At 42.2% G+C, this 21,395-nt stretch overlaps 1 protein-coding gene across 1 annotated transcript in view; it reads right to left on the reverse strand.

The window, feature by feature from the left end:
• The window catches only part of LOC140388021 (fructose-2,6-bisphosphatase TIGAR-like), a 29,235-nt gene extending 18,231 nt beyond the window's left edge, over window positions 1-11,004 (reverse strand). The window contains exons 1-4 of the mRNA XM_072471506.1: window positions 10,896-11,004; window positions 7,046-7,083; window positions 4,553-4,674; window positions 2,323-2,397 (exon numbers count right to left, since the gene is read on the reverse strand). Of these exons, the coding sequence (XP_072327607.1) occupies window positions 2,323-2,397; window positions 4,553-4,674; window positions 7,046-7,083; window positions 10,896-10,924 (264 nt within the window). The 5' untranslated portion in view covers window positions 10,925-11,004. The remainder of the gene's footprint in view (window positions 1-2,322; window positions 2,398-4,552; window positions 4,675-7,045; window positions 7,084-10,895) is intronic.
• Window positions 11,005-21,395: the final 10,391 nt, after the last annotated feature.

The following is a 21,395-nucleotide window of genomic DNA, read 5'->3' on the forward strand; positions in this document are numbered from 1 at the left end:
TTCAAACAGGAGGTAAAATACATAAGTTAGTTAAGCATAGCTGTGTGAGCCACACAAATAACTTCAAATAGCAACTGGTCGTTTAACATTATAATCCTGTCCTCACTCCCACTCTGCCCTTGGTTATGTGTATCATTCCAATGAATTTCATCAGATATTTGAGGAACAACACATCACCTTTCGATCCAATGCTTTACAACAGATTGCAATAACTCCAGACTACAACCAATTCTCCCATTTGTTTGACATTGGGTACCGTAGAAATGTAGAGAATAGGAGCAGGAGGAGCTATTCAGCCCTTCGAGCTCGTTTCACCATTCATTATCATCCAACTCAATAGCCTGATCCTGCCTCCATCCCCCCCAATATCCTTTGAGCCCCTTCGCCCCAAGTGCTATATCTGATTTCTCCTTGAAAACATACAATGGTTTGGTCTCAACTGCTTTCTTTGGTAGTAGTTCTGCTGCTGCCATTTACAGCACCCCTCGACTGATTTTTGTTTAATGTTTTTATTTAGGGTTTTTCATATTTTACAGAGTAAAGATAAGCGTGAACTTACATCAGAAAAATATACATACATCGGTTGTCTTTTGTTATTTACAATAGTTAAAGCTAGATTTTCATTTTTCAGTAGGCGTTTAGTTCTCGTTGGGTCCCCTGCTTCCGCCTTCTCTTCCTGACCCCCTACCCTTCCAATCGTCTGGCGTGCCCTCTTCTCTCATTGGTTCTTTGATACTGTTCCTGTTGGGGAGGCGTGATGCCGTGTATTTTGTTATGTGTTGGGCATGGTTGGGCTCCATGCCTCTTTATTCCCCCCTCCCTTATCTTTTTGTTTGTGTTTGTTGTTTCACCATGGCTTCCCCCTCCCTCCCTCTGGCTTAGGGGCTAGCGGTCAGCAGCACCATCCAAAGCTGCAGACTGGCTGTCCGACCCATTGGAATTTCTCCAGATGGAGAAAATGAAATTCGCCATCCGGGGGTCGGAAGAGGGCTTCCACAAAACGTGGGAGCCATTCACTCAGTTGTTCTCCAGAATTATCTTTTGTTTCTTTACTTGTCTAACTGTCTTTCCCTTTCAGCTTGCACCATCAGTCATTTAATCACTCCTGCCTTTCACCCATCACAGATCTTTGCTCTTTTTCTCCCATCTGAGCCCATTCCCTACTGCATGTTTGAAAACCTCTAAATCTCCAACCTCTTCCAGTTCTGATGAAAGTTCATTGACCTGAAACAATAACTCTACACCACTGCTACCTGGCCTGCTGGATATTTCCAAACTTGCAGTATTTTGTGCAGTTTTGTCTCCTTACCCAAGAAGATGTACTTGCCACAGAGGGAGTGCATCAAAGGTTCACCAGCCTGATTTCTAGGATGGCAGGATTGTCGTATGAGGAGAGACTGGGTCAAGTGGTCCTGTATTAACTGGAGTTTAGAAGAATGAGAGGGGATCTTATTAAAACGTATAAAATTCTGTTAGGGCTGGACAGACTGGATGCAGGCATGATGCTCCCCCTTTCTGAGGGGTCTAGAACAAAGGGTTACAATCTCAGGATACGGGGTAGAACAGTTAGGACTGAGATAAGGAGACATTTCTTCACTCAGAAGGTAGTGAACCTATGGAATTCTCTACCACATAAGGCTGTGGAGGCCAAGTAACTGAATGCATTAAGAAATAGGTAGGTTTCGAGACACCAAAGTAAAAGTTTCTATACACCAAAAACGTAAAAGGAATATGGGGAGAGAGTGGGAGCATGGTGTTGAGATTGAGAATCAGCCATGATCGCACCGGATGGTGGAGCAGGCTGGAAGGGCCAAATGATCTACTCCTGCTCTTAGTTTCTATGTTTCAGTTACTGCTTTTATTTCAAAAGCCGATTTATGGTTTGCATAATACTTAGCAGATGTGAAATATCATAGTAATTGAATAGATTGCACATTGTCTTGTGCATTACACACACAGGAAAACTATTAAGAGGTGACAGAGGGAAGAAAATTGCAATGTGCATTACACACAGGAAAACTATTAAGAGGTGACAGAGGGAAGAAAATTGCAATAGTATGAAAAGCAAAGAGCTAGAAGTTTGGGTACTGGAGTGTGCCCTGATACAATGTAGTTTTGTTTTGGGTCACAGAGCTATTTCGTTTTCTGGCGAGTTCATCTGTGAGCTTCATGAATGATTTTAGCTTAAAAGCAACAGATTACACACTTTGTGAAAATGCATGTGCCATGTTGTTCGTGAAATCACTTGCCAACTTATTCCAAGTGCCAGACAATTTTATAATGTATTACTTTATGCGTATTTATTATATATTTGATACTTACTCTTTCTCGAAGCCTTACATCACAGATTATTTCAAGTTCACGTCCACAACTGTTTAATACAATAGCAGATGCAGTCTGGAACATAGAGGAAGATGTTTACAAACACTAAAAATGCAGTGAATTAGTAGCAAGTATAACCAATTTGTAGAAAAGTTATAAAGTTTCTGAAAGAGTTCTTAATCATTAATTTGTCCGACACGATTATTGTTTTGCTGCAAATGCAAAGCTTCTTGAAAAGGATATGTTAAGAAGTAGAAACAAAGTTAATACGTTTTGATAACAAGTTCAGTTTTGCAAGAATAGCTGCTGTACATCAAGATCTGCTCTGATTTAGGATTCCTTTTTTGCTACTTTTGATGCCGAATTGCTTCTGAACCACATGCTTTCAAGTGGACAAAATTATATAATGAATATTTACAGAAGTTCTTTTGAATTACTTCAAGATATGGATCTTGCTGTCAAAGACAGCATTTACTGCTGTACCTAACTGCCAAGAAAGGAGTTATGGACTGCGTTCTTCAACTCTGCAGTCCCTGGAGTAAAGGTACTCCTACAATACTGTTAGCTAGAATCTACAAGGAATTTCAGTCATAATGAAGAGGTGATACATGTGCATCAGGGTGGTGTATAGCTTGGGAGAACTTGGGAGGCGATGGTATTCCCAAACATCTGCTGTCCCAGATGGAGCTCACGGATTTGGGAGATGCTGCCACTGCAGCCATGATCGAGAATAGTAGAGAAACTGCATGTTTAAGCTAGCAGACTGTTTGCTCTGGATGATGCAGAGCTTCTCGAGTATTGTTGCAGCTGCATCACCCAGGCAAGTAGACAGTACCCCATCAAACTGACATTTGGCTTATAGGTAGTGGAGGCGCTTTGGAACATCAGAAGACTAGGCATTAATTATCATAGAATTTACAGTGCAGAAGGAGGCCATTCGGCCCATCGAGCCTCCTGGTGTCAGGTCTACCTACCAATAACTCATGCTGACACTCTCCTTCCTTCCTCCATCCCAAAAAGTGTTGTGCCATTCCCAGTTTCTTCCTTCTCCACCAAAGCACCACTCTCAACTTCTGCCCTTTTCCTTCTCCCCCTCAAACATTTGCTCCACTTTTCTTTATTTGCCATCAATTCCCCCCGTTCCCTTTTGCCTCATAACAAAGGTAACCACACTTTAATGTAATTAATTGGTTGAAAGAATTTTGGGGTGCCCAGAGGATAGAAAAGGAACTAAGTAAGTAAATTCTTTCTTTCCTGCCTCACCCCACCCCATTGCCATTCAGTCCTCCTCTTGTACAGTCATCCACTTCCCACTCCTGTGCTATGCATTCTGCCCATCCCTTATTCTGTCTCCTACTCCTTACCAATCAATTGCTTGCCATAATTGCTGCCCCTTTCCACTCAACTCATTCCTTACTTTTGTGTATCCCACCTGGTACACATCAATCATTCCATCTTCCGATCTTAATGCTGATTTCCCTAGTGTGCTTCTACTGAGTCTGGTGGTTATGCATCAAACAAATACTGTTCTTCCTTTCAATGCTAATGGCCCAAATTTCCATTTTTCCCACACTATTTGGGAACTCTCATTCCTGCAATAGTTAGGCAATCAGAATGAGAGTATTGAAAACAACCTTCACCAATGCAGAAAAACACAGGATGACGCAGAAACAGCCAGAAAAGGAAAGGCAGGACAGGGCAATCAAGCTCACTGAGCCAAACTTTAACTGTGCTCTTTAACAAATGACAGGTATCAGCAACAAAAAATAATCAACATTCAACAATTTTTAAAAGTCTTGGGATTAGAAGGTTGCTAGATGGGACAAAGTTGCTTGGTCTACCTAGCCATTGGAGACTTAGCATCACCATTTGAAACAAGGCAGATTCATATTCTCAAGTTCTGAAACAGTTCCACGTCTATTTTCAGATGTCTCAGTTAACTGGTTGACCGGTGTAGCACTTGCAGCTGGAGCGGATTTGGGACCTGCCTTCTTGCACTTTCCATCATGGAGGTTGCAGACCTGCATTTGTTTGAGGAGAAGAACTACTTTGCTTTACAGCAATTTCATCTTTTTGTTTCAAAATTCAATAAATCTTATTTTCCTGAAACAATTACTAGCGTATTGTATTTTAGCCCAACTTAGATACTAAAAGGTTCATTACAAAACTAATAACTTCTTGAAACTGAATCACCAATGAAGAAAATCAACAGAGTTAAAGTAAAAAGCACCTGTTTAGCACGCTGTAGGTCACTTGAAAACACATGAGAGAATCTGACTTTGCTGAGAGCCTGCCCTGCAGCCTTAGCCTGCTTGAAGCCAAACTCGGACAGCGGCTCATCCACTCCTTGCCCTGAAAGGGAATGCAAAGACATGAGAGCAACATTTTTTGTGCTTTGTGCTCTTTAAGGTACATAACTGTAAAAGTGACAAAAATTATACAGAAGAACAAAGTAAAGGGGTAGTTAAGTCTGTAGGACACCCAATAAGTTGGGGGTTGGGTTTGTGTTTATTCTTTGTAAAAATGTTAAAATACTGAAAATTTTAAAGTCTGTAGGGAGCTGCAATTGCCCTGACTTTGCAAACTGTCAACTGTTTGGGAAGTGAAAATCTTCCAAGGCTAGAAAATGTTGCCCCAGGTGTCCCCTTTGTATATTTAAAATGTTATGGGTAATTTAATAAAATTACAAGCAAATAATAAATCTTCTTTTAACTGTACTGGTTATAGAAGACACAGTAAATGCATTACAGAATACAATGGATTTGGAATGTCGGAAGATGATGGCAAAGACCTCATAGAACAATATTGCATCTCAAACTCAAACCGTCTGACTTGCACAATTCACAAATTTCAGATCTTAGGTGCTTAAGGACCTTCTCAATAAAGGTCTTTCTAATGAGGCTCTATAGTTTACTGACCTAATCGATAAAAGTTTAAAGATGATAACCATACCAGATTTTAAGTATAAAGTAAACATTCTATTAACCAAACCTTCCAACCACAAATAATTTTGTTCCTCTTTACCAACTCATAATTTGTTAGATTTATGTTCCAGTGAGCTACACTACCTCAGATTCTGGAGAACCAAGTGCCAGTTGTAAAACAGAAAGCCACGTGGGCAATATTAAACAAGACCACATCAAAAATAGGAAGAAATATCCTGACTGCATTATGGGGGAACAATTAGAGGTAATGGACAAAACCAAGTCTCACCTGTTCCCAAACCAACTGCAAACATATTACATTTTGGGCAGCTACAAATCAAAAGCAGGCGACCTGGAACTCATTTTTTTCCACAGGAACAACTTGAAGAAAATTCAACAATATGTCTTGTGGTAGGATTAAAATACAACATTACAAGCTAACACAGAACATCGTACTTCAGCAAATGAACTTTTCATCCCTGATATCCTCATTTCTTCACAGTTCTGGGATACAGCCTACATGGTACTGGAAGCTTTCCTGGACTTAATCTAGAATGCAAACTGTAAATGCCATTACAGTCAGGACCTAAACCTGTCCTTGCTCCACAGGCTGCCAGCTTGTTTACCTGTTAGTACTCTTTCCTCTGGCTCAGTATTTGGGTTTGTACCCACATTCAGGTTGGAGTTGATAATGTTGATACAATGCTAGAAAATGCCATGAGATGCTAAATTAGGTCCAATATTTGCCTACAAGGGTGTTTCAGATAGATGTTGACGATGCTTTGACACTATCCAAAGGCCAAAGAGTTCACCGCTGTCTTTGCCAATATTCCATCCTTAAATAATACTTGAATGGCTAATGCATCTCATTATTGTTTGAAGGATATTGTTGATGCAGATTGGCTCCTGGGCAGATCCACCTAACAATTACTGCACTTTAAAGTTATTCATTATGTGAAGCTTGTGGAAATGCTTTTATGTAAAAAGGTCTTTCACAAGTCATTCATGATTGCACGCAGTGGTCACTATGTCCATTCTTGCTTCAAAATCAGAAGACTGCAGATTCAAGCTCCATAATAGATTTAAAACATAATCCAGGCTCACACCTCAGTGCAATGTTGAGGAGAGAAAACCATTTCAGAGGTATCATTTAACTGTTGATTTGCTGTTTGTGGAGTGTTGCTATATGAAAATGGTACTGAATTTGCTTATATAATACAAATACAGCTCTAAAGAAAGGCCTGAGAATATGAACAATGCACATGTTCTTTGTGTGGTCAAAAGTTTGAGCCAGTGTTTACTTTGCCTTCACCTGGAGACAAAGAACATTTGAACACCAACACTGATAGCCTGCAGAAAAGTGGTAAACCCTGGAGCCTTCCTGGTTTGCATGGGTCAACATTATCCACAAAATATATTTACCTAATAAGCACGATGTAAAACCCTTATGGTATACTGCTAGAACAATGCTGCACAAACCTTTTAATGGTGGATGACGCCATGCAACAACACAAAGCTGAAAAACTAGTAAGAAGTCAAAACAAATCAAGGAGGCTCAAGCCAAGAGATTTAGCCACTTCACTATATCTTTGCAGATACTAGCATCCTTTTGTGATGGCAGTTAGCCAAGTCCTACAAGCACCTCATCCTCCTAAGAATGTTACGTAGCACAGGGAATAAAGGGGAGAAGATATTTCTAAAGCAGAATCTCCACAAAACACACTTTTACTGTTCAGTTAATCATAATTGGAAATCTAAGCTGGAGATAAAACTTTACATTATTTTTGAATAATACTTACCTTGAAGAAGTTTTGCTTTATTGTATCTTGTTTCACCACTAAAAAAATGTTTTAAGAAATACAATGTTAAACCAGTAAACAGTAAAATAATCCGTTTCATATTTTGTCTCTCTTTCATGGGATGTGGGCATCACTGGCCAGGCCAGCGTTTATTGGCCATACCTGGGTACTCTTGAAATGAGTGGCTTGCTCAGCCATTTTAGGGGCAATTAAGAATCAACTACATGGAGTCACATATAGGTCAGACCAGGTAAGAGGGCAGATTTCCTTTCCTAAAAGGACATTAGTGAACCAGAAATATGTTTCCAACGTGGCCACCATTACTGAGACTAGCATGAATAACCATTAACGGAATTCAAATTGCACAATCTGCCATGGTGCTATTTGAAGCAAGGCAATAGCCTGGGCTTCTGAAATACTGGTCCCCTACGCTACCATCTCTCACTTCACAATACAAGATTCATAAATATCTACAGATAGAACGGGGCAGCATGGTAGCACAGTGGTTAGCAGTGTGGCTTCACAGCACCAGGGTCCCAGATTCGATTCCCGACTTGGGTCACTGTCTGTGGGTTTCCTCAGGGTGCTCACACAAGTCCCGAAAGACGTGCTGTTAGATAATTTGGGCATTCTGAATTCTCCCTCCGTGGGCCGGAATGTGGCGAATAGAGGCTTTTCACAGTAACTTCATTGCAGTGTTAATGTAAGCCTACTTGTGACAATAAAGATTATTATTAGATCAATCACACACTGATTAATTACATAAACAAATGAACACAATCGCATGTGCAGTGCCAGCACAATACATGAGAACTGAAGGATCATAACCCCAAAATAATTTGTTATGCACATTTCAGATTACAGGACAAATTCAGATGGTATCAAGGTAAAATATCTTCTGAAATATGCAAAAGAGAAATACCTAAGAAATCCTACAGCAGTGCTCTATGCTCCAGAGTCACCGTCTTCATACTTAGCATGACAATGTTTCAAACCCTATCGCTGGCATTCAAGAGGGAATTGGATTACTATCGGAAAAGGAAGAATGTGCAGGGCTACAGGGAAACGGTGAGAATTGCTGCTTCAGACATCAAACGCAAGGCAATGCAATAATTAATATAAAAGATAAAATTGGTAATAGAGTGCTCATCTTTTCAATCCTATGTCACATATATATATATATATATATAAAATTCTAAGCAGCAAAAAAAAAAAAGGAGCCAATGAGCAATTGTAGGATAATTGAGCCAAACAGTTTTCAACTTACTGAGTCTACACAAAAACTGTCATAATACAGTATCTTATTATTCTGCTTGTTGCAGGTACACAATTCAAATGTGAAGGCAGGAATTAGCTGTGGTCAACTCTTTATGAAATGTCTGGGAAGGAGCTTGGTTGATTTTATTGGCTTGCCAAACAATGATATTGGAATTCCAGAGGTGGGCAGTCTGCAACCTGCAAATATTCTGCAGAAATAGTGCCCGTTAAGAGGATGAGAGATTTTGTTTGGCCTTCAACAGAATGAAAGACTCCCTTTCTACATCAACAGTATGTGTATTATGCCATGTATCCACAGCTTATCATAGATGAAAGACACATCACCAGCAGAATAGACCTCAGAAAGTGAAAGAACAACCCTTCACGTTAAATGCACTGTACCTTAAAGAGCTGGATTTCTTTCTCTCTGTCTCCCTCTCACTAATCCTGATCGCTGGCAAAAAATTGCCAGCCAACAATTCCAGCAAGTGACTGTACCTTGCTTAAAAGCTGCAGGAAAGGATCAGCACTGCAAGGACACGTAGAAGGAACAGTCATGATGGCCCACTATTTTTGAACAGACAATGCTGCAGCTCAGCTGAAGAATGTTGGAATGATCTGTTGACACGACTGGCTGCCACACCAGAATGTCTCAGCCACATACTCGAGTGTCTCTTTGTTCTGCTCATCAGTCGCCTGTATGCTGATGCCTCTACTGATTGTATTATAGAGCATACAGCACATCTTCACTAACTTGGACAATTTCTGTTGTGTGTGCTAAGAGTCACTTTAAGTTGTCCAGACAACAGAATCATTGCTTCAAAATATTGCTCAGTTATGAACCCAGGTTTTGGCATAGACCTCAGTTTTGTTGCCGGACTAGTTGGTTGTCAAGGCAATTAGCCTCATCAGCCAAGATCGAAGAGGATAGATATAGGGCAGCACGGTAGCATTGTGGATAGCACAATTGCTTCACAGCTCCAGGGTCCCAGGTTCGATTCCGGCTTGGGTCAATGTCTGTGCGGAGTCTGCACATCCTCCCAGTGTGTGCGTGGGTTTCCTCCGGGTGCTCCGGTTTCCTCCCATACTCCAAAGATGTGCAGGTTAGGTGGATTGGCCATGATAAATTGCCCTTAGTGTCCAAAATTGCCCTTAGTGTTGGGTGGGGTTACTGGGTTATGGGGATAGGGTGGGGGTGTTGACCTTGGGTAGGGTGCTCTTTCCAAGAGCCGGTGCAGACTCGATGGGCCGAATGGCCTCCTTCTGCACTGTAAATTCTATGATAATCTATGATATAGATTCCCCAGGAGCCATCCATCCAGCTTATCTCTCTGGAACAGATCTCAAATGTTGGTCTGTCATGATATGTAAGAATCAAAGCAACTCTCAGCATACCTGATCTTTATGTGGACAGCGTTTGGCTTGACACCACATGTATTCACACAGACACTTATTTATTTTTCTATTTTTCGTATGGCACCAGTTGGCATATTCAGAGTCCAAATGAGCACATGTGCATTATCAGTACGGCTCTGAAATCAATAAAGAAATCTTGCTGCCTGCAACCTTGCTATTGCCCCTCAGAGCCACAAAGCGCATAGTAATAGGCTGCATACTGTTCAAAGCCAACAGCGGCTTGTCAAACAGGAATATGACACTTGGGGCACATCATGACATTGGCAGCACAGTGGCTAGCAGTGGTCAGAGCCAGGGACCCGGGATTGATTCCAACCTTGGGTGACCATGTGTGGAGTTTGCACATTACCCCCATGTCTGTGTGGATTTCCTCCCACAGTCTAAAATATGCAGGTTAGGTGGATTGGCCATGCTAAATTGCCCTTTAGTGCCCAAAGGTTAGTTGGGGTTATGGGGAGGGGAATGGCCTGGGTAGGGTGCTCTTTCAGAGGGTCCTTGCAGACCAGATGAGCTGAATGACCTCCTTCTGCACCGTAGGTATTCTATGATCAGTTTTAAGTGCATCACTGAATTTGCATTGAGAAAAGTGCAAAATCCAGATGGAATCCACTGAGATGGACAAAGCACACGGAATACCATAAAAAGAAATACATTAGGACTTAAAAACTGATTCTGGTTTGTTGCAACCCAATCTTGATTATAAAAAAGAAAATACTGCATATGCTGGAAATCTGAAATTAAAAACAGAACATGCTGGGTAAACGCAGCAGGTCTGGCAGCAACTGTGGAGAGAAAGGGCTGAAGCCTCAAGTCTGGCCAAAGACTAATCTTTGGGCTGGGTCCACGTTATGATGTCTCAAGAGCCCCGAATGAAATTCCAGCCGGTGACTTCACATTCAATCCGGAGTGTCGGATGGGCCTTCCAGCTGCCAATTGGAATTAACCCAGCGGCGAGGCAGCACAAATTTCAGGTTGTGTATGAATCGTCCCTCCCACAATATTCCAACAGGAAAATGCCCAGCGAGCAAGGAATATTAATACTGCCGGTTCCGGGCCCAGTTACATGACGGTCCCCGCCGGTGCGAGCAGAGAGCGGCCCGGTGTTTTAAACCTCAGCAGACCCTAATGTCACCGATTCCTCTCCGGCCCGAGCTCCCTAACCCGGGACACTACTCACTGCCGAACCAAGGTGATGGCGAACTTCATTGCCGCCGAACAGCCGGCTCGCCTTGCAGACAGCTCCACATCGGAGCAAACTACCCTCCCATAGGCTGAGCCGGCCGACTGACGTCACCCCCGTAGCAACCAATCCGGGCAGGAGGTTTCCCGGTGACGCACGCGGCCAAGTGTTCCATTTCCATGTCCATGTCTCTTGTTCCCGCTACGGGCAATGAGTACCTCGGGCTCCTTCATCCCCTGCAACATGCTCTCTTCACCCACTCATCCAGCCACGTGCGGAATATTGCATTCTCAAGTGGTGGGAAGATTTTGGGGATTCACTCACCATAAGATACCCAGACTCTGACAGGGTTGCCAACTGCGTTTAAATGTGTTCTTGGAGGTTTCATGACTTCCCCCACACTCCCAACCATTAGCCCACCATACTTTTGACACCCTGACACTATGTAGATAGGCCAACGAGAGGCGAGGCCATATTGGATTTGGTACTGGGTAATGAACCAGGACAGGTGTTAGATTTGGAGTTAGGTGAGCACTTTGGTGATATTGACCACAAATCAATTACGTTTAGTGATGGAAAGGGATAGGTATATACCGCTGGGCAAGAGTTATATCTGGGGGAAAGGCAATTATGATGCGAGGAGGCAAGACTTAGGATGCATCGGATAGAGGAAAACTGCAGGGGATGGGCACAATGGAAATGTGGAGCTTGTGCAAGGAACAGCTACTGCGTGTCCTTGATAAGTATGTACCTGTCAGGCAGGGAGGAAGTGGTCGAGCGAGGGAACCGTGGTTTACTAAAGCAGTTGAAACACTTGTCAAGAGGAAGAAGGAGGCTTATGTAAAGATGAGACATGAAGGTTCAGTTAGGGCGCTCAAGAGTTATAGGTTGGCTAGGAAGGACCTAAAGAGAGAGCTAAGAAGAGCCAGGAGGGGACATGAGAAGTCTTTGGCAGGTAGGTTCAAGGATAACCCTAAAGCTTTCTATAGATATGTCAGGAATAAAAGAATGACTAGGGTAAGAGTAGGGCCAGTCAAGGACAGTAGTGGGAAGTTGTGCGTGGAGTCCGAGGAGATAGGAGAGGTGCTAAATGAATATTTTTTGTCAGTATTCACACAGGAAGAAGACATTGTTGCCGAGGAGAATACTGAGATTCAGGCTACTAGACTAGAAGGGCTTGAGGTTCATAAGGAGGAGGTGTTAGCAATTCTGGAAAGTGTGAAAATAGATAAGTCCCCTGGGCCGGATGGGATTTATCCTAGGATTCGCTGGGAAGCTAGGGAGGAGATTGCTGAGCCTTTGGCTTTGATCTTTAAGTCCTCTTTGTCTACAGGAATAGTGCCAGAAGACTGGAGGATAGCAAATGTCCCCTTGTTCAAGAAGGGGAGTAGAGACAACCCCGGTAACTATTGACCAGTGAGCCTTACTTCTGTTGTGGGCAAAGTCTTGGAAAGGTTTATAAGAGATAGGATATATAATCATCTGGAAAGGAATAATTTGACTAGAGATAGTCAACACGGTTTTGTGAAGGGTAGGTCGTGCCTCACAAACCTTATTGAGTTCTTTGAGAAGGTGATCAAACAGGTGGATGAGGGTAAAGCAGTTGATGTGGTGTATATGGATTTCAGTAAAGCGTTTGATAAGGTTCCCCACGGTAGGCTACTGCAGAAAATACAGAGGCATGGGATTCAGGGTGATTTAGCAGTTTGGATCAGACATTGGCTAGCTGGAAGAAGACAACGGGTGGTAGTTGATGGGAAATGTTCAGACTGGAGTCCAGTTACTAGTGGTGTACCACAAGGGTCTGTTTTGGGGCCACTGCTGTTTGTCATTTTATAAATGACCTGGAGGAGGGCGTAGAAGGATGGGTGAGTAAATTTGCAGATGACACTAAAGTCGGTGGAGTTGTAGACAGTGCGGAAGACTGTTACAAGTTACAGAGGGACATGGATAAGCTGCAGCGCTGGGCTGAGAGGTGGCAAATGGAGTTTAATGCAGAAAAGTGTGAGGTGATTCATTTTGGAAGGCATAACAGGAAGACAGAGTACTGGGCTAATGGTAAGATTCTTGGTAGTGTGGATGAGCAGAGAGATCCCGGTGTCCGTGTACATAGATCCTTGAAAGTTGCCACCCAGGTTGAGAGGGTTGTTAAGAAGGCGTATGGTGTGTTAGCTTTTATTGGTAGAGGGGTTGAGTTTCGGAGCCATGAGGTCATGTTGCAGCTGTACAAAACTCTGGTGCGGCCGCATTTGGAGTATTGCGTGCAATTCTGGTCACCCATTTTAGGAAGTATGTGGAAGCATTGGAAAGGGTGCAGAGGAGATTTACCAGAATGTTGCCTGGTATGGAGGGAAGATCTTATGAGGGAAGGCTGAGGGACTTGAGGCTGTTTTCGTTAGAGAGAAGAAGGTTAAGAGGTGACTTAACTGAGGCATACAAGATGATCAGAGGATTAGATAGGGTGGACAGTGAGAGCCTTTTTCCTCGGATGGTGATGTCTAGCACGAGGGGACATAGCTTTAAATTGAGGGGAGATGGATATAGGACAGGTGGCAAAGGTAGGTTCTTTACTCAGAGAGTAGTAAGGGAGTGGAATGCCCTGCCTGCAACAGTAGTGGACTCGCTAACACTAAGGGCATTCAAATGGTCATTGGATAGACATATGGACGATGAGGGAATAGTGTAGATGGGCTTTAGAGTGATTTCACAGGTCGGCTCAACATTGAGGGCCGAAGGGCCTGTAATGTTCTATGTTCTATGTTCTGCCTTCCTCCACCCATTGGAAAGCAAAATGACTCATTATATTGTATGATGCTTGACGGTCGATCAAACAGCCTGCTCTCACATTCCACTTTCAATAATGTTATATCTGGTCAAATGTTTGAAGAAAATGGTGTGGGGGGGGGCGGGGTAACAATTTGAATGTCCTGATGATTTTCTTCCAGGGTTGCAGACATCAGTGTTCTGGGGATTACTCTTCAATTCCTGGAGTCCTGGCAATCAACTCTGACCTGCTCTTATAGCGAGGAGTGCTTACAGAGCTGGCCCAGTTAAGCTCCCAGTCAATGGTGAACCCAAGTTGGTGATCGCAATACCATTGAATCTTGTGGGGAGGTTTAGCATACACGTCGTCCTGTGTGGTAGCTTCACCTCCAACCTGGTCTAGGAAGTTCACCTATTCTGACAAGATCTGCTGTGCCTTTCAGGTTCGGACATTTTCTGGATTAGAGAAAATACTAAACAACGATGTTGCAAAGCTGGCCAACTATTATAAGACATGGAGCCTTCAGCTAAGCAGCAACATAACAGACTCAAATATATTCCACTTCACAATGCCAGTTTCAAGAGGGAATTAAACATCTTGTATGGCAAGAGACTGAATCACAAACAACAGTGTGTTCATCTTGGTGTTATCCTTCACCAAGTACTGACATACAGAAAACATCTGAACAAGGCAACATCTGAGCAAGACAACAGCAGAGATTAATATGTGAAACAACTTCCTCAGCAAACTTGCTGGCTCTTCATAGGGTGCAGATGCTCAAACCTTAAACCTCAGCTCTTTCCATCATCTACTTAACAGCAGAGCGCTGTGCACCAGTTGGTACATCTCATCTCATATCAGTCTTGTAGATACCCAGCTCAACACAACAATGCATGTCATCTCTGATCAACTCAACTCCCCTGGCTCCCAGTCCCGAGCAACATTCCACCCCCTCACGTAACCAATGTTAGGATGCCGGACCAGACTCCAACATTTTGTAGGATGCCATTAATGCCAAACAATTATTTTTAATTTATAAAACTGTGAGGAAAGGATACTTCACCCCATGAGTGATGACTGATCAATAGGTATATTTTATGTTGAAACAAACATTAATTTAAACACAGAATTAACCTCATTAACAGTGAAGAAAAGAGCTTTACAATTATCAGTTCCACAGTTCTTAAACACAAGGAAAACCTAAACTTACTATCTATACCTGCTACGAAATCCAATGAAACAACCCAATACAGTACAAATGCCACTTATAAATAAAGTTAACAAACAGTTTACTTGCTTAGTTGTGTAGAGACCTTTGGAGAGAGACTTTTTAAGGAGCAGAATCAATACAGCTCTGCTCAACCTAACAGCATTTGGCAAAACTGCTGCTCAACTTAAAATCCATCTGCCTTGTCAACTCAAATCGTATGGCAAAACTACAAACAGACCTGGCTCCTCCCATTAATTAGATCTGTATTCCACCAAGATGTCACATGACCTGTTTAGCTAGAATTAAATACAACGCTATATAAATTATCTATTCTCCAGGCTTTTAAAAACCTTACTGCACCAGGAATAAGGTTGGTGAGCTTGAAGCATGGATTGGTACCTGGGACTACGATGTTGTGGCCATTACGGAGACGTGGATAGAACAGGGGCAGGAATGGTTATTGGAGGTTCCGGGGTTTAGATGTTTGAGGAAGACTAGGGAAGGTGGTAAAAGAGGTGGAGGAGTAGCATTGTTAATCAAGGATAGGAAATGGCTGCAGAATGGCAGTTTGAGGAGGCTCTGTCTACTGAGGTAGTGTGGGCTGAAGTTAGAAATAGGAAAGGAGCGGTCACTTTGTTAGGTGTTTTCTATAGGCTCCCAAACAATAACAGAGATGTAGAGGAAAAGATTGCAATGCAGATTTTGGATAGGTGCGGTAGTCACTGAGTAGTTGTCACAGGTGACTTTAACTTTCCAAATATTGATTGGAACTACTATAATTCGAATAGTTTGGACGGGACTGTTTTTATCCAGTGTGTGCAGGAGGGTTTCCTCACACAATATGTGGATAGACCGACAAGAGGCGGGGCCACATTGGATTTGGTACTGGGTAATGAACCGGGCCAAGTGTTAGATTTGGTTGTGGGAGAGCACTTTGGAGATAGTGACCACAATTCGGTGACTTTCACTGTAGCAATGGAGAGGGATAGGAACATATGGCAGGGCAAGGTTTATAACTGAGGGAAGGGTAATTATGATGCGATTAGGCAAGAATTGGGGAGCATAAGATGGAAACAGGAACTGTCAGGGATAGGCACAATTGAGATGTGTAGCTTGTTCAAGGAGCAAATACTGCGTGTCCTTGATATGTATGTCCCTGTCAGGCAGGGAGGAAATGGACGAGTGAGGGAACCATGGTTTACAAAAGAGGTTGATTGTCTTGTCAAGAGGAAAAAGGGGGCTTATGTGAGGATGAGAAAACAAGGTTCAGTTAGGGCACTTGGGGGATACTAGGTAGTTAGGAAGGAGCTCAAGAAAAGGCTTAGGAGAGCTAGGAGGGGGCATGAGAGGTCCTTGGCGGGTATGATCAAAGAAAACCCCAAGGCTTTTTACACTTATGTGAGGAATAAAAGAATGACCAAGGTGAAGTTAGGGCCGGTCAAGGACAGTAGTGGGAACGTGTGCATGGAGTCTGAAGATATAGGAGCAGCCCTAAATTAATACTTTTCTTCAGTGTTCACAAAGGAGAGGGGCCATATTGTTGAGGAGGATAGTACGATACAGGCTGGTAGGCTGGAGGAGGTAGATATTCGGAAGGAAGATGTGTTAGAAATTTTGAGAAGCATGAGGATAGATAAGTCCCCTGGGCCTGATGGGATATATCCTAGGATTCTTTGGGAGGCGAGAGATGAGATTGCAGCGCCTTTGGCTTTAATCTTTATGTCCTCACTGTCTACAGGAATAGTGCCAGAAGACTGGGGAGAGGCGAATGTTGTCCCCTTGGTCAAGAAAGGGAATAGGTAAAACCCTGGGAATTATAGGCCGGTTAGTCTCACTTCGGTCACAAGTAAATTATTGGAAAGGGTCCTGAGGGATAGGATTTAAGATCATTGGGAAAGATACAGCTTAATCCAGGATAGTCAGCATGGATTTGTGAGGGGTAAGTCTTGCCTCAAAGTTTGATTGTATTCTTTGAGGAGGTAACTAAGTACATAGATGAAGGTAGAGCAGTTGATGCCGTATACATGGATTTTAGTAAGGCGTTTGATAAGGTGCCCCATGGTCGGCTCATGAAGAAAGCAAGGAGGCATGGCATAGAGGGAAATTTGGTGTACCACAGGGATCAGTGCTGGGTCCTCTGCTATTTGTGATTTTTATCAATGACTCGGATGATGGAGTTGAAGGTTGGGTTAGTAAATTTGCTGATGACGCCAAGATTGGTGGAGTAGTGGATAATGTGGAGGGCTGTTGTAAGTTGCAAAGAGACATTGATAGGTTGCAGAGCTGGGCTGAAAAGTGGCAGATGGAGTTTAACCCTGATAAGTGTGAGGTGATTCATTTTGGTAGGACAAATTTGAATACGGATTAAAGGGTTAATGGCAGGGTTCTGAAGAATGTGGAGGAACAGAGAGATCTCGGAGTTCATGTCCAAAGATCTCTGAAAGTTGCCACCCAAGTGGATAGAGCCGTGAAGAAAGCCTACAGTGTGTTAGCATTTATTAACAGGGGGATTGAGTTTAAGAGCCGTGAGGTTATGCTGCAACTGTACAAGACCTTGGTTAGACCACATTTGGAGTATTATGTGCAGTTCTGGTCACCTCATTATAGGAAGGATGTGGAAGCATTGGAAAGGGTGCAAAGGAGATTTACCAGAATGCTGCCTGGATTGGAGGGTAGGTCTTATGAGGAAAGGTTGAGGGAGCTAGAGCTTTTCTCATTGGAGCGAAGGAGGATGAGAGGTGACTTAATTGAGGTGCATAAGATGATGAGAGGGATAGGTAGAGTGGACGTTCAGCGGCTTTTTCCTCGGGTGGATGTAGCTGTTACAAGGGGGCATAACTATAAGGTTCACGGTGGAAGATATAGGAAGGATGTCAGAGATAGGTTCTTTACTCAGAGAGTGGTTGGGGCGTGGAAGGCACTCCCACCTATGGTAGTGGAGTCGGACACTTTCGGAACTTTCAAGCGGTTATTGGATAGGCATATGTAGTGCACTAGAATGATTGGGAGTAGGTTGATTTGATCTTAGTTTCAGCCGAGTTCGGCACAACATCGTGGGCCGAAGGGCCTGTACTGTGCTGTACAGTTCTATGTTATATGTTCTATATAAAACAGGATATATATACCAATGTCTTACATTCATCACACCCCCCTTAAAAAAATGAACCAGCAATGTGAAAAGATGACTTCATTTTCCAAAGTCTTTTCAACTTTAAACACTATTCATTATTAAGCATTACGATTACACTATATGATAAATATGTATGCAGTCAACTTTAAACATCAGTATAGTCCATCTCATTCTTTCTTTCCCAACTCTGAACGTTCCATATCCCTTACATCTCAAAGTCGTGATAAAGCTTCTGCAATCACGTTTTCCCTTCCTGCTACAAAAATAATTTTCAAGTTAAATAGTTGCAGCACAGGACGGCACGCTGGCATAGAGGTTAGCACTGCTGCCTCACAGTGTTCAATTCCTGCCTTGGGGTCACTATCTATGTGGAGTTTGTATATTCTCCCCGTGTCTGCGTGTGTTTCCTCCGGGTGCTCTGGTTTCCTTGCACAGTCCAAAGATGTGCAGGTGAGGTGGATTGGGCAAGATGAATTGCCACTTAGTGTCCAGGGATGTTCAGGTTAGGTTGTGGGATTACATGGGTAGAGTGGTCTTTCCAAGAGTTGGTGCAGATTTAATGCGCTGATCGGCCTCCTTCTGCACTGTAGGGATTCTATGAGCAATAAACTCCATCTAAATAGTCTTGCATTTCGATCTTAAAACCTATCCAGAAACTTAAATGGATTATGGTCTGTATAAACAATCGTCTTCGATGAATCGTTAGGACCATAAATGTCAAAATATTGCAATGCCAATACCAAACTCAATGTCTCCTTCTCGAAGGTCAAATACTTCTTTTGAGGAGTATTTAGTTTTCTGAAAAGATAACCAACAGATCTTTCTTAACCTTCTTCGTCTTCTTGAAAAAGCACAGCACCAACATCCACATCACTCGCATCAATGGCCATCTTAAATTGCTTGTCATAATTCGATGTTGCCAAAACTAGTGTGGTGGTTAATACAGTTTTCAGATTGTCAAAGACCTCCTGACATTCTGACGTCCAATGAAATTTCTGGTTCTTTTTTTAAATTTTGGTCACTGGAGAAGCCACACTCCTGAAATTTGGCTTGAATTTTCTGGAGCAACCACTGATCCCCAGAAATCTCAGAACTTCTCTTCTCGCTGATAGTATTGGGAATTCCACAATAGCTTTCCTTTTCACAGTCCATGGTGTAGAAACCAACTATTTTCTAATACACCTGATAGGTAATAGCGTAAATATTAAACCCCAGTTTTTACCCATTTTAAATTAAGGATTTCAGCACTCTCATGACCTCAGGTCATTTCAAAACACATATTCAGCATAATTCATTTCAAAACATAGTTTCAACAGAACACAGAAACAACATAATTCATTATAGATTAAAACAGCATTCTTATTCAGTTAACAAATACATTTGAAAGATAATATGACACTAAGCAGTCCAAGGACAGGGCAGCTCCATGACAACAGCATAGCAATGGTACAGTAACCTAAAGGAGCCATTGTCCTAACAGTCAAGTCAGCAAGAATCCAGTTCAAGCCACTTGCGATAACGGCACCAAATCGCATTCCAGAACACATATAAGAATTCATTTATGAAACATTTCAAGTTAATGTTGCACATTAAAGACAGACAGCTAACCGTCAAATCAAACTTATTTGATTCTAACCCAAACCAATTAGGATTACATAGGGGTATAGCTAGATGGCTAAAGACAGATATGATTTAGTATAACCGTGTTAGATCGTATGGCCATTTTTATCCGGATCATTCTATATTCTTTGATCTAAGCTATTCGCTGTCTCTGTCTTTCATACTTTCCAACTCTGACTCTTGAAGTAAATGCAAGCTGTTTTGCCGTAAGCAAGAAAATCATTTCTGTATTATTTGAAGTTATATTGTCTACAAATTGCTTCTCTTGAGTCCTTTTGCTAGTTGGACTTATTAGAGAATAAGATTTAAGTGATTCTCAATTGTAATCAACTAGAGTCAATAAAACTATTTTTATTTGCACCCGAGAAGTGTTAACTCAAATTTCTACTGAGTTTTAGTGTTCGCAAGTGCCACTAGATCCGCATAGTAGATCTCTACAACTGGTGTAGTTCGGCAAAAGGGGAGGAGCTCTGAGACGAGATCGGACAAAATCGGAGAGGCTTGGAAACCTTCGGAGCGAGTCGAAGACGATCGAGGAGAATCAGAGAACTTCGGAAGACAAACGATCGTACCGCTTACGGAAGCCCAGAAGGACGGAAGACCCAAAGAAAAACAGCTAGACTGGTGAAGAAACATCTTTTTCACCCATTAAAAGTCTTAAAGCCGCATCAAGCAGTGCTTTGACCCCTATAAAGGACATTTTTATAGACTGTGTTAATTCAATCGGGTGCCGGTCGTTGAAGCTAAAATAAAACGGGGCTGAAAAAATAGTCACGGTAGTGTACACCGATTACACACAGTTGGCTACCAAAAAATTGGATGTTAGGTTGAATTTATGGCGGAAACAAATCCTAAAATAGATTCAGAACCTTTAACTGGCGGAGAGCTACATCCCACAACTTCCAAGGGAGGTAACGCTGTACCGGATGTCTCTTGACGATATATTGGGTGATTTTGAAGCTTTGATGCGTAGACAATTTGGACTATGTGAAATTTCAAGAAAAATTGAATCAAAATATGATATCACCAGAGGACAGTGGTCCCTAGTTAATATCAAGAGGGCATGGGGAAAAACCACACGATTACACGGTGAAGAACATGCAAAATGGTCTCTTGCAACAATGGCACAGCTTCGCAGACAGCATGAAGTAACTGTTAAAAATAAAAGCGACCATGACCTTAAGTCCACTAAAGATCAATTAGCCGCAGTTGTTGAGGAATTACGAGATGCAAAATCTAAACTTGAGCATTATGATGAGATTAGAACATTATTGGAAACGAGTCCTTTAAAGTTCAACAACTATCATTTCAAAATGGAGAGTTGCAATGTAAAGTTATTGAAACAAAGTAAAAATACCATCAGTTACAAACAAAAACTGAGCGACTTGAAATTGAAAATTGCAAGTTAATCAAAGAAAGATGTATTTTGGAAGGTGACATGAACAATTTTAAAGGACACTGCAAAATCTTGACAGACAGTCTTGCAGCTCATAATTTACACCAAAGTACAAAGTGAATGTTAGTTCTGATGCTGGAGTAAGTACTCTAAGCAACACAGTTCCAAATCCAGTTTCACCTTCAAATTTAATTTCACAACAATTCCTGTTTCTCAAACAGTTGCACAAACAGCTCCAACTCAACAAGCAGCCCCAGTTGCACAAACAGCTCCAATTCCACAGCCGAGATCAAGTGTCAGGACTAAATCAAAATCTAAATTTAATTTGCCAGTTGAATCAGATGAAGATAGTGATGAAACAAGTTTTCCTAGAATGC

The sequence above is a fragment of the Scyliorhinus torazame genome, chromosome 13, assembly GCF_047496885.1.
Source record: "Scyliorhinus torazame isolate Kashiwa2021f chromosome 13, sScyTor2.1, whole genome shotgun sequence".
Lineage (NCBI taxonomy): Eukaryota > Metazoa > Chordata > Chondrichthyes > Carcharhiniformes > Scyliorhinidae > Scyliorhinus > Scyliorhinus torazame.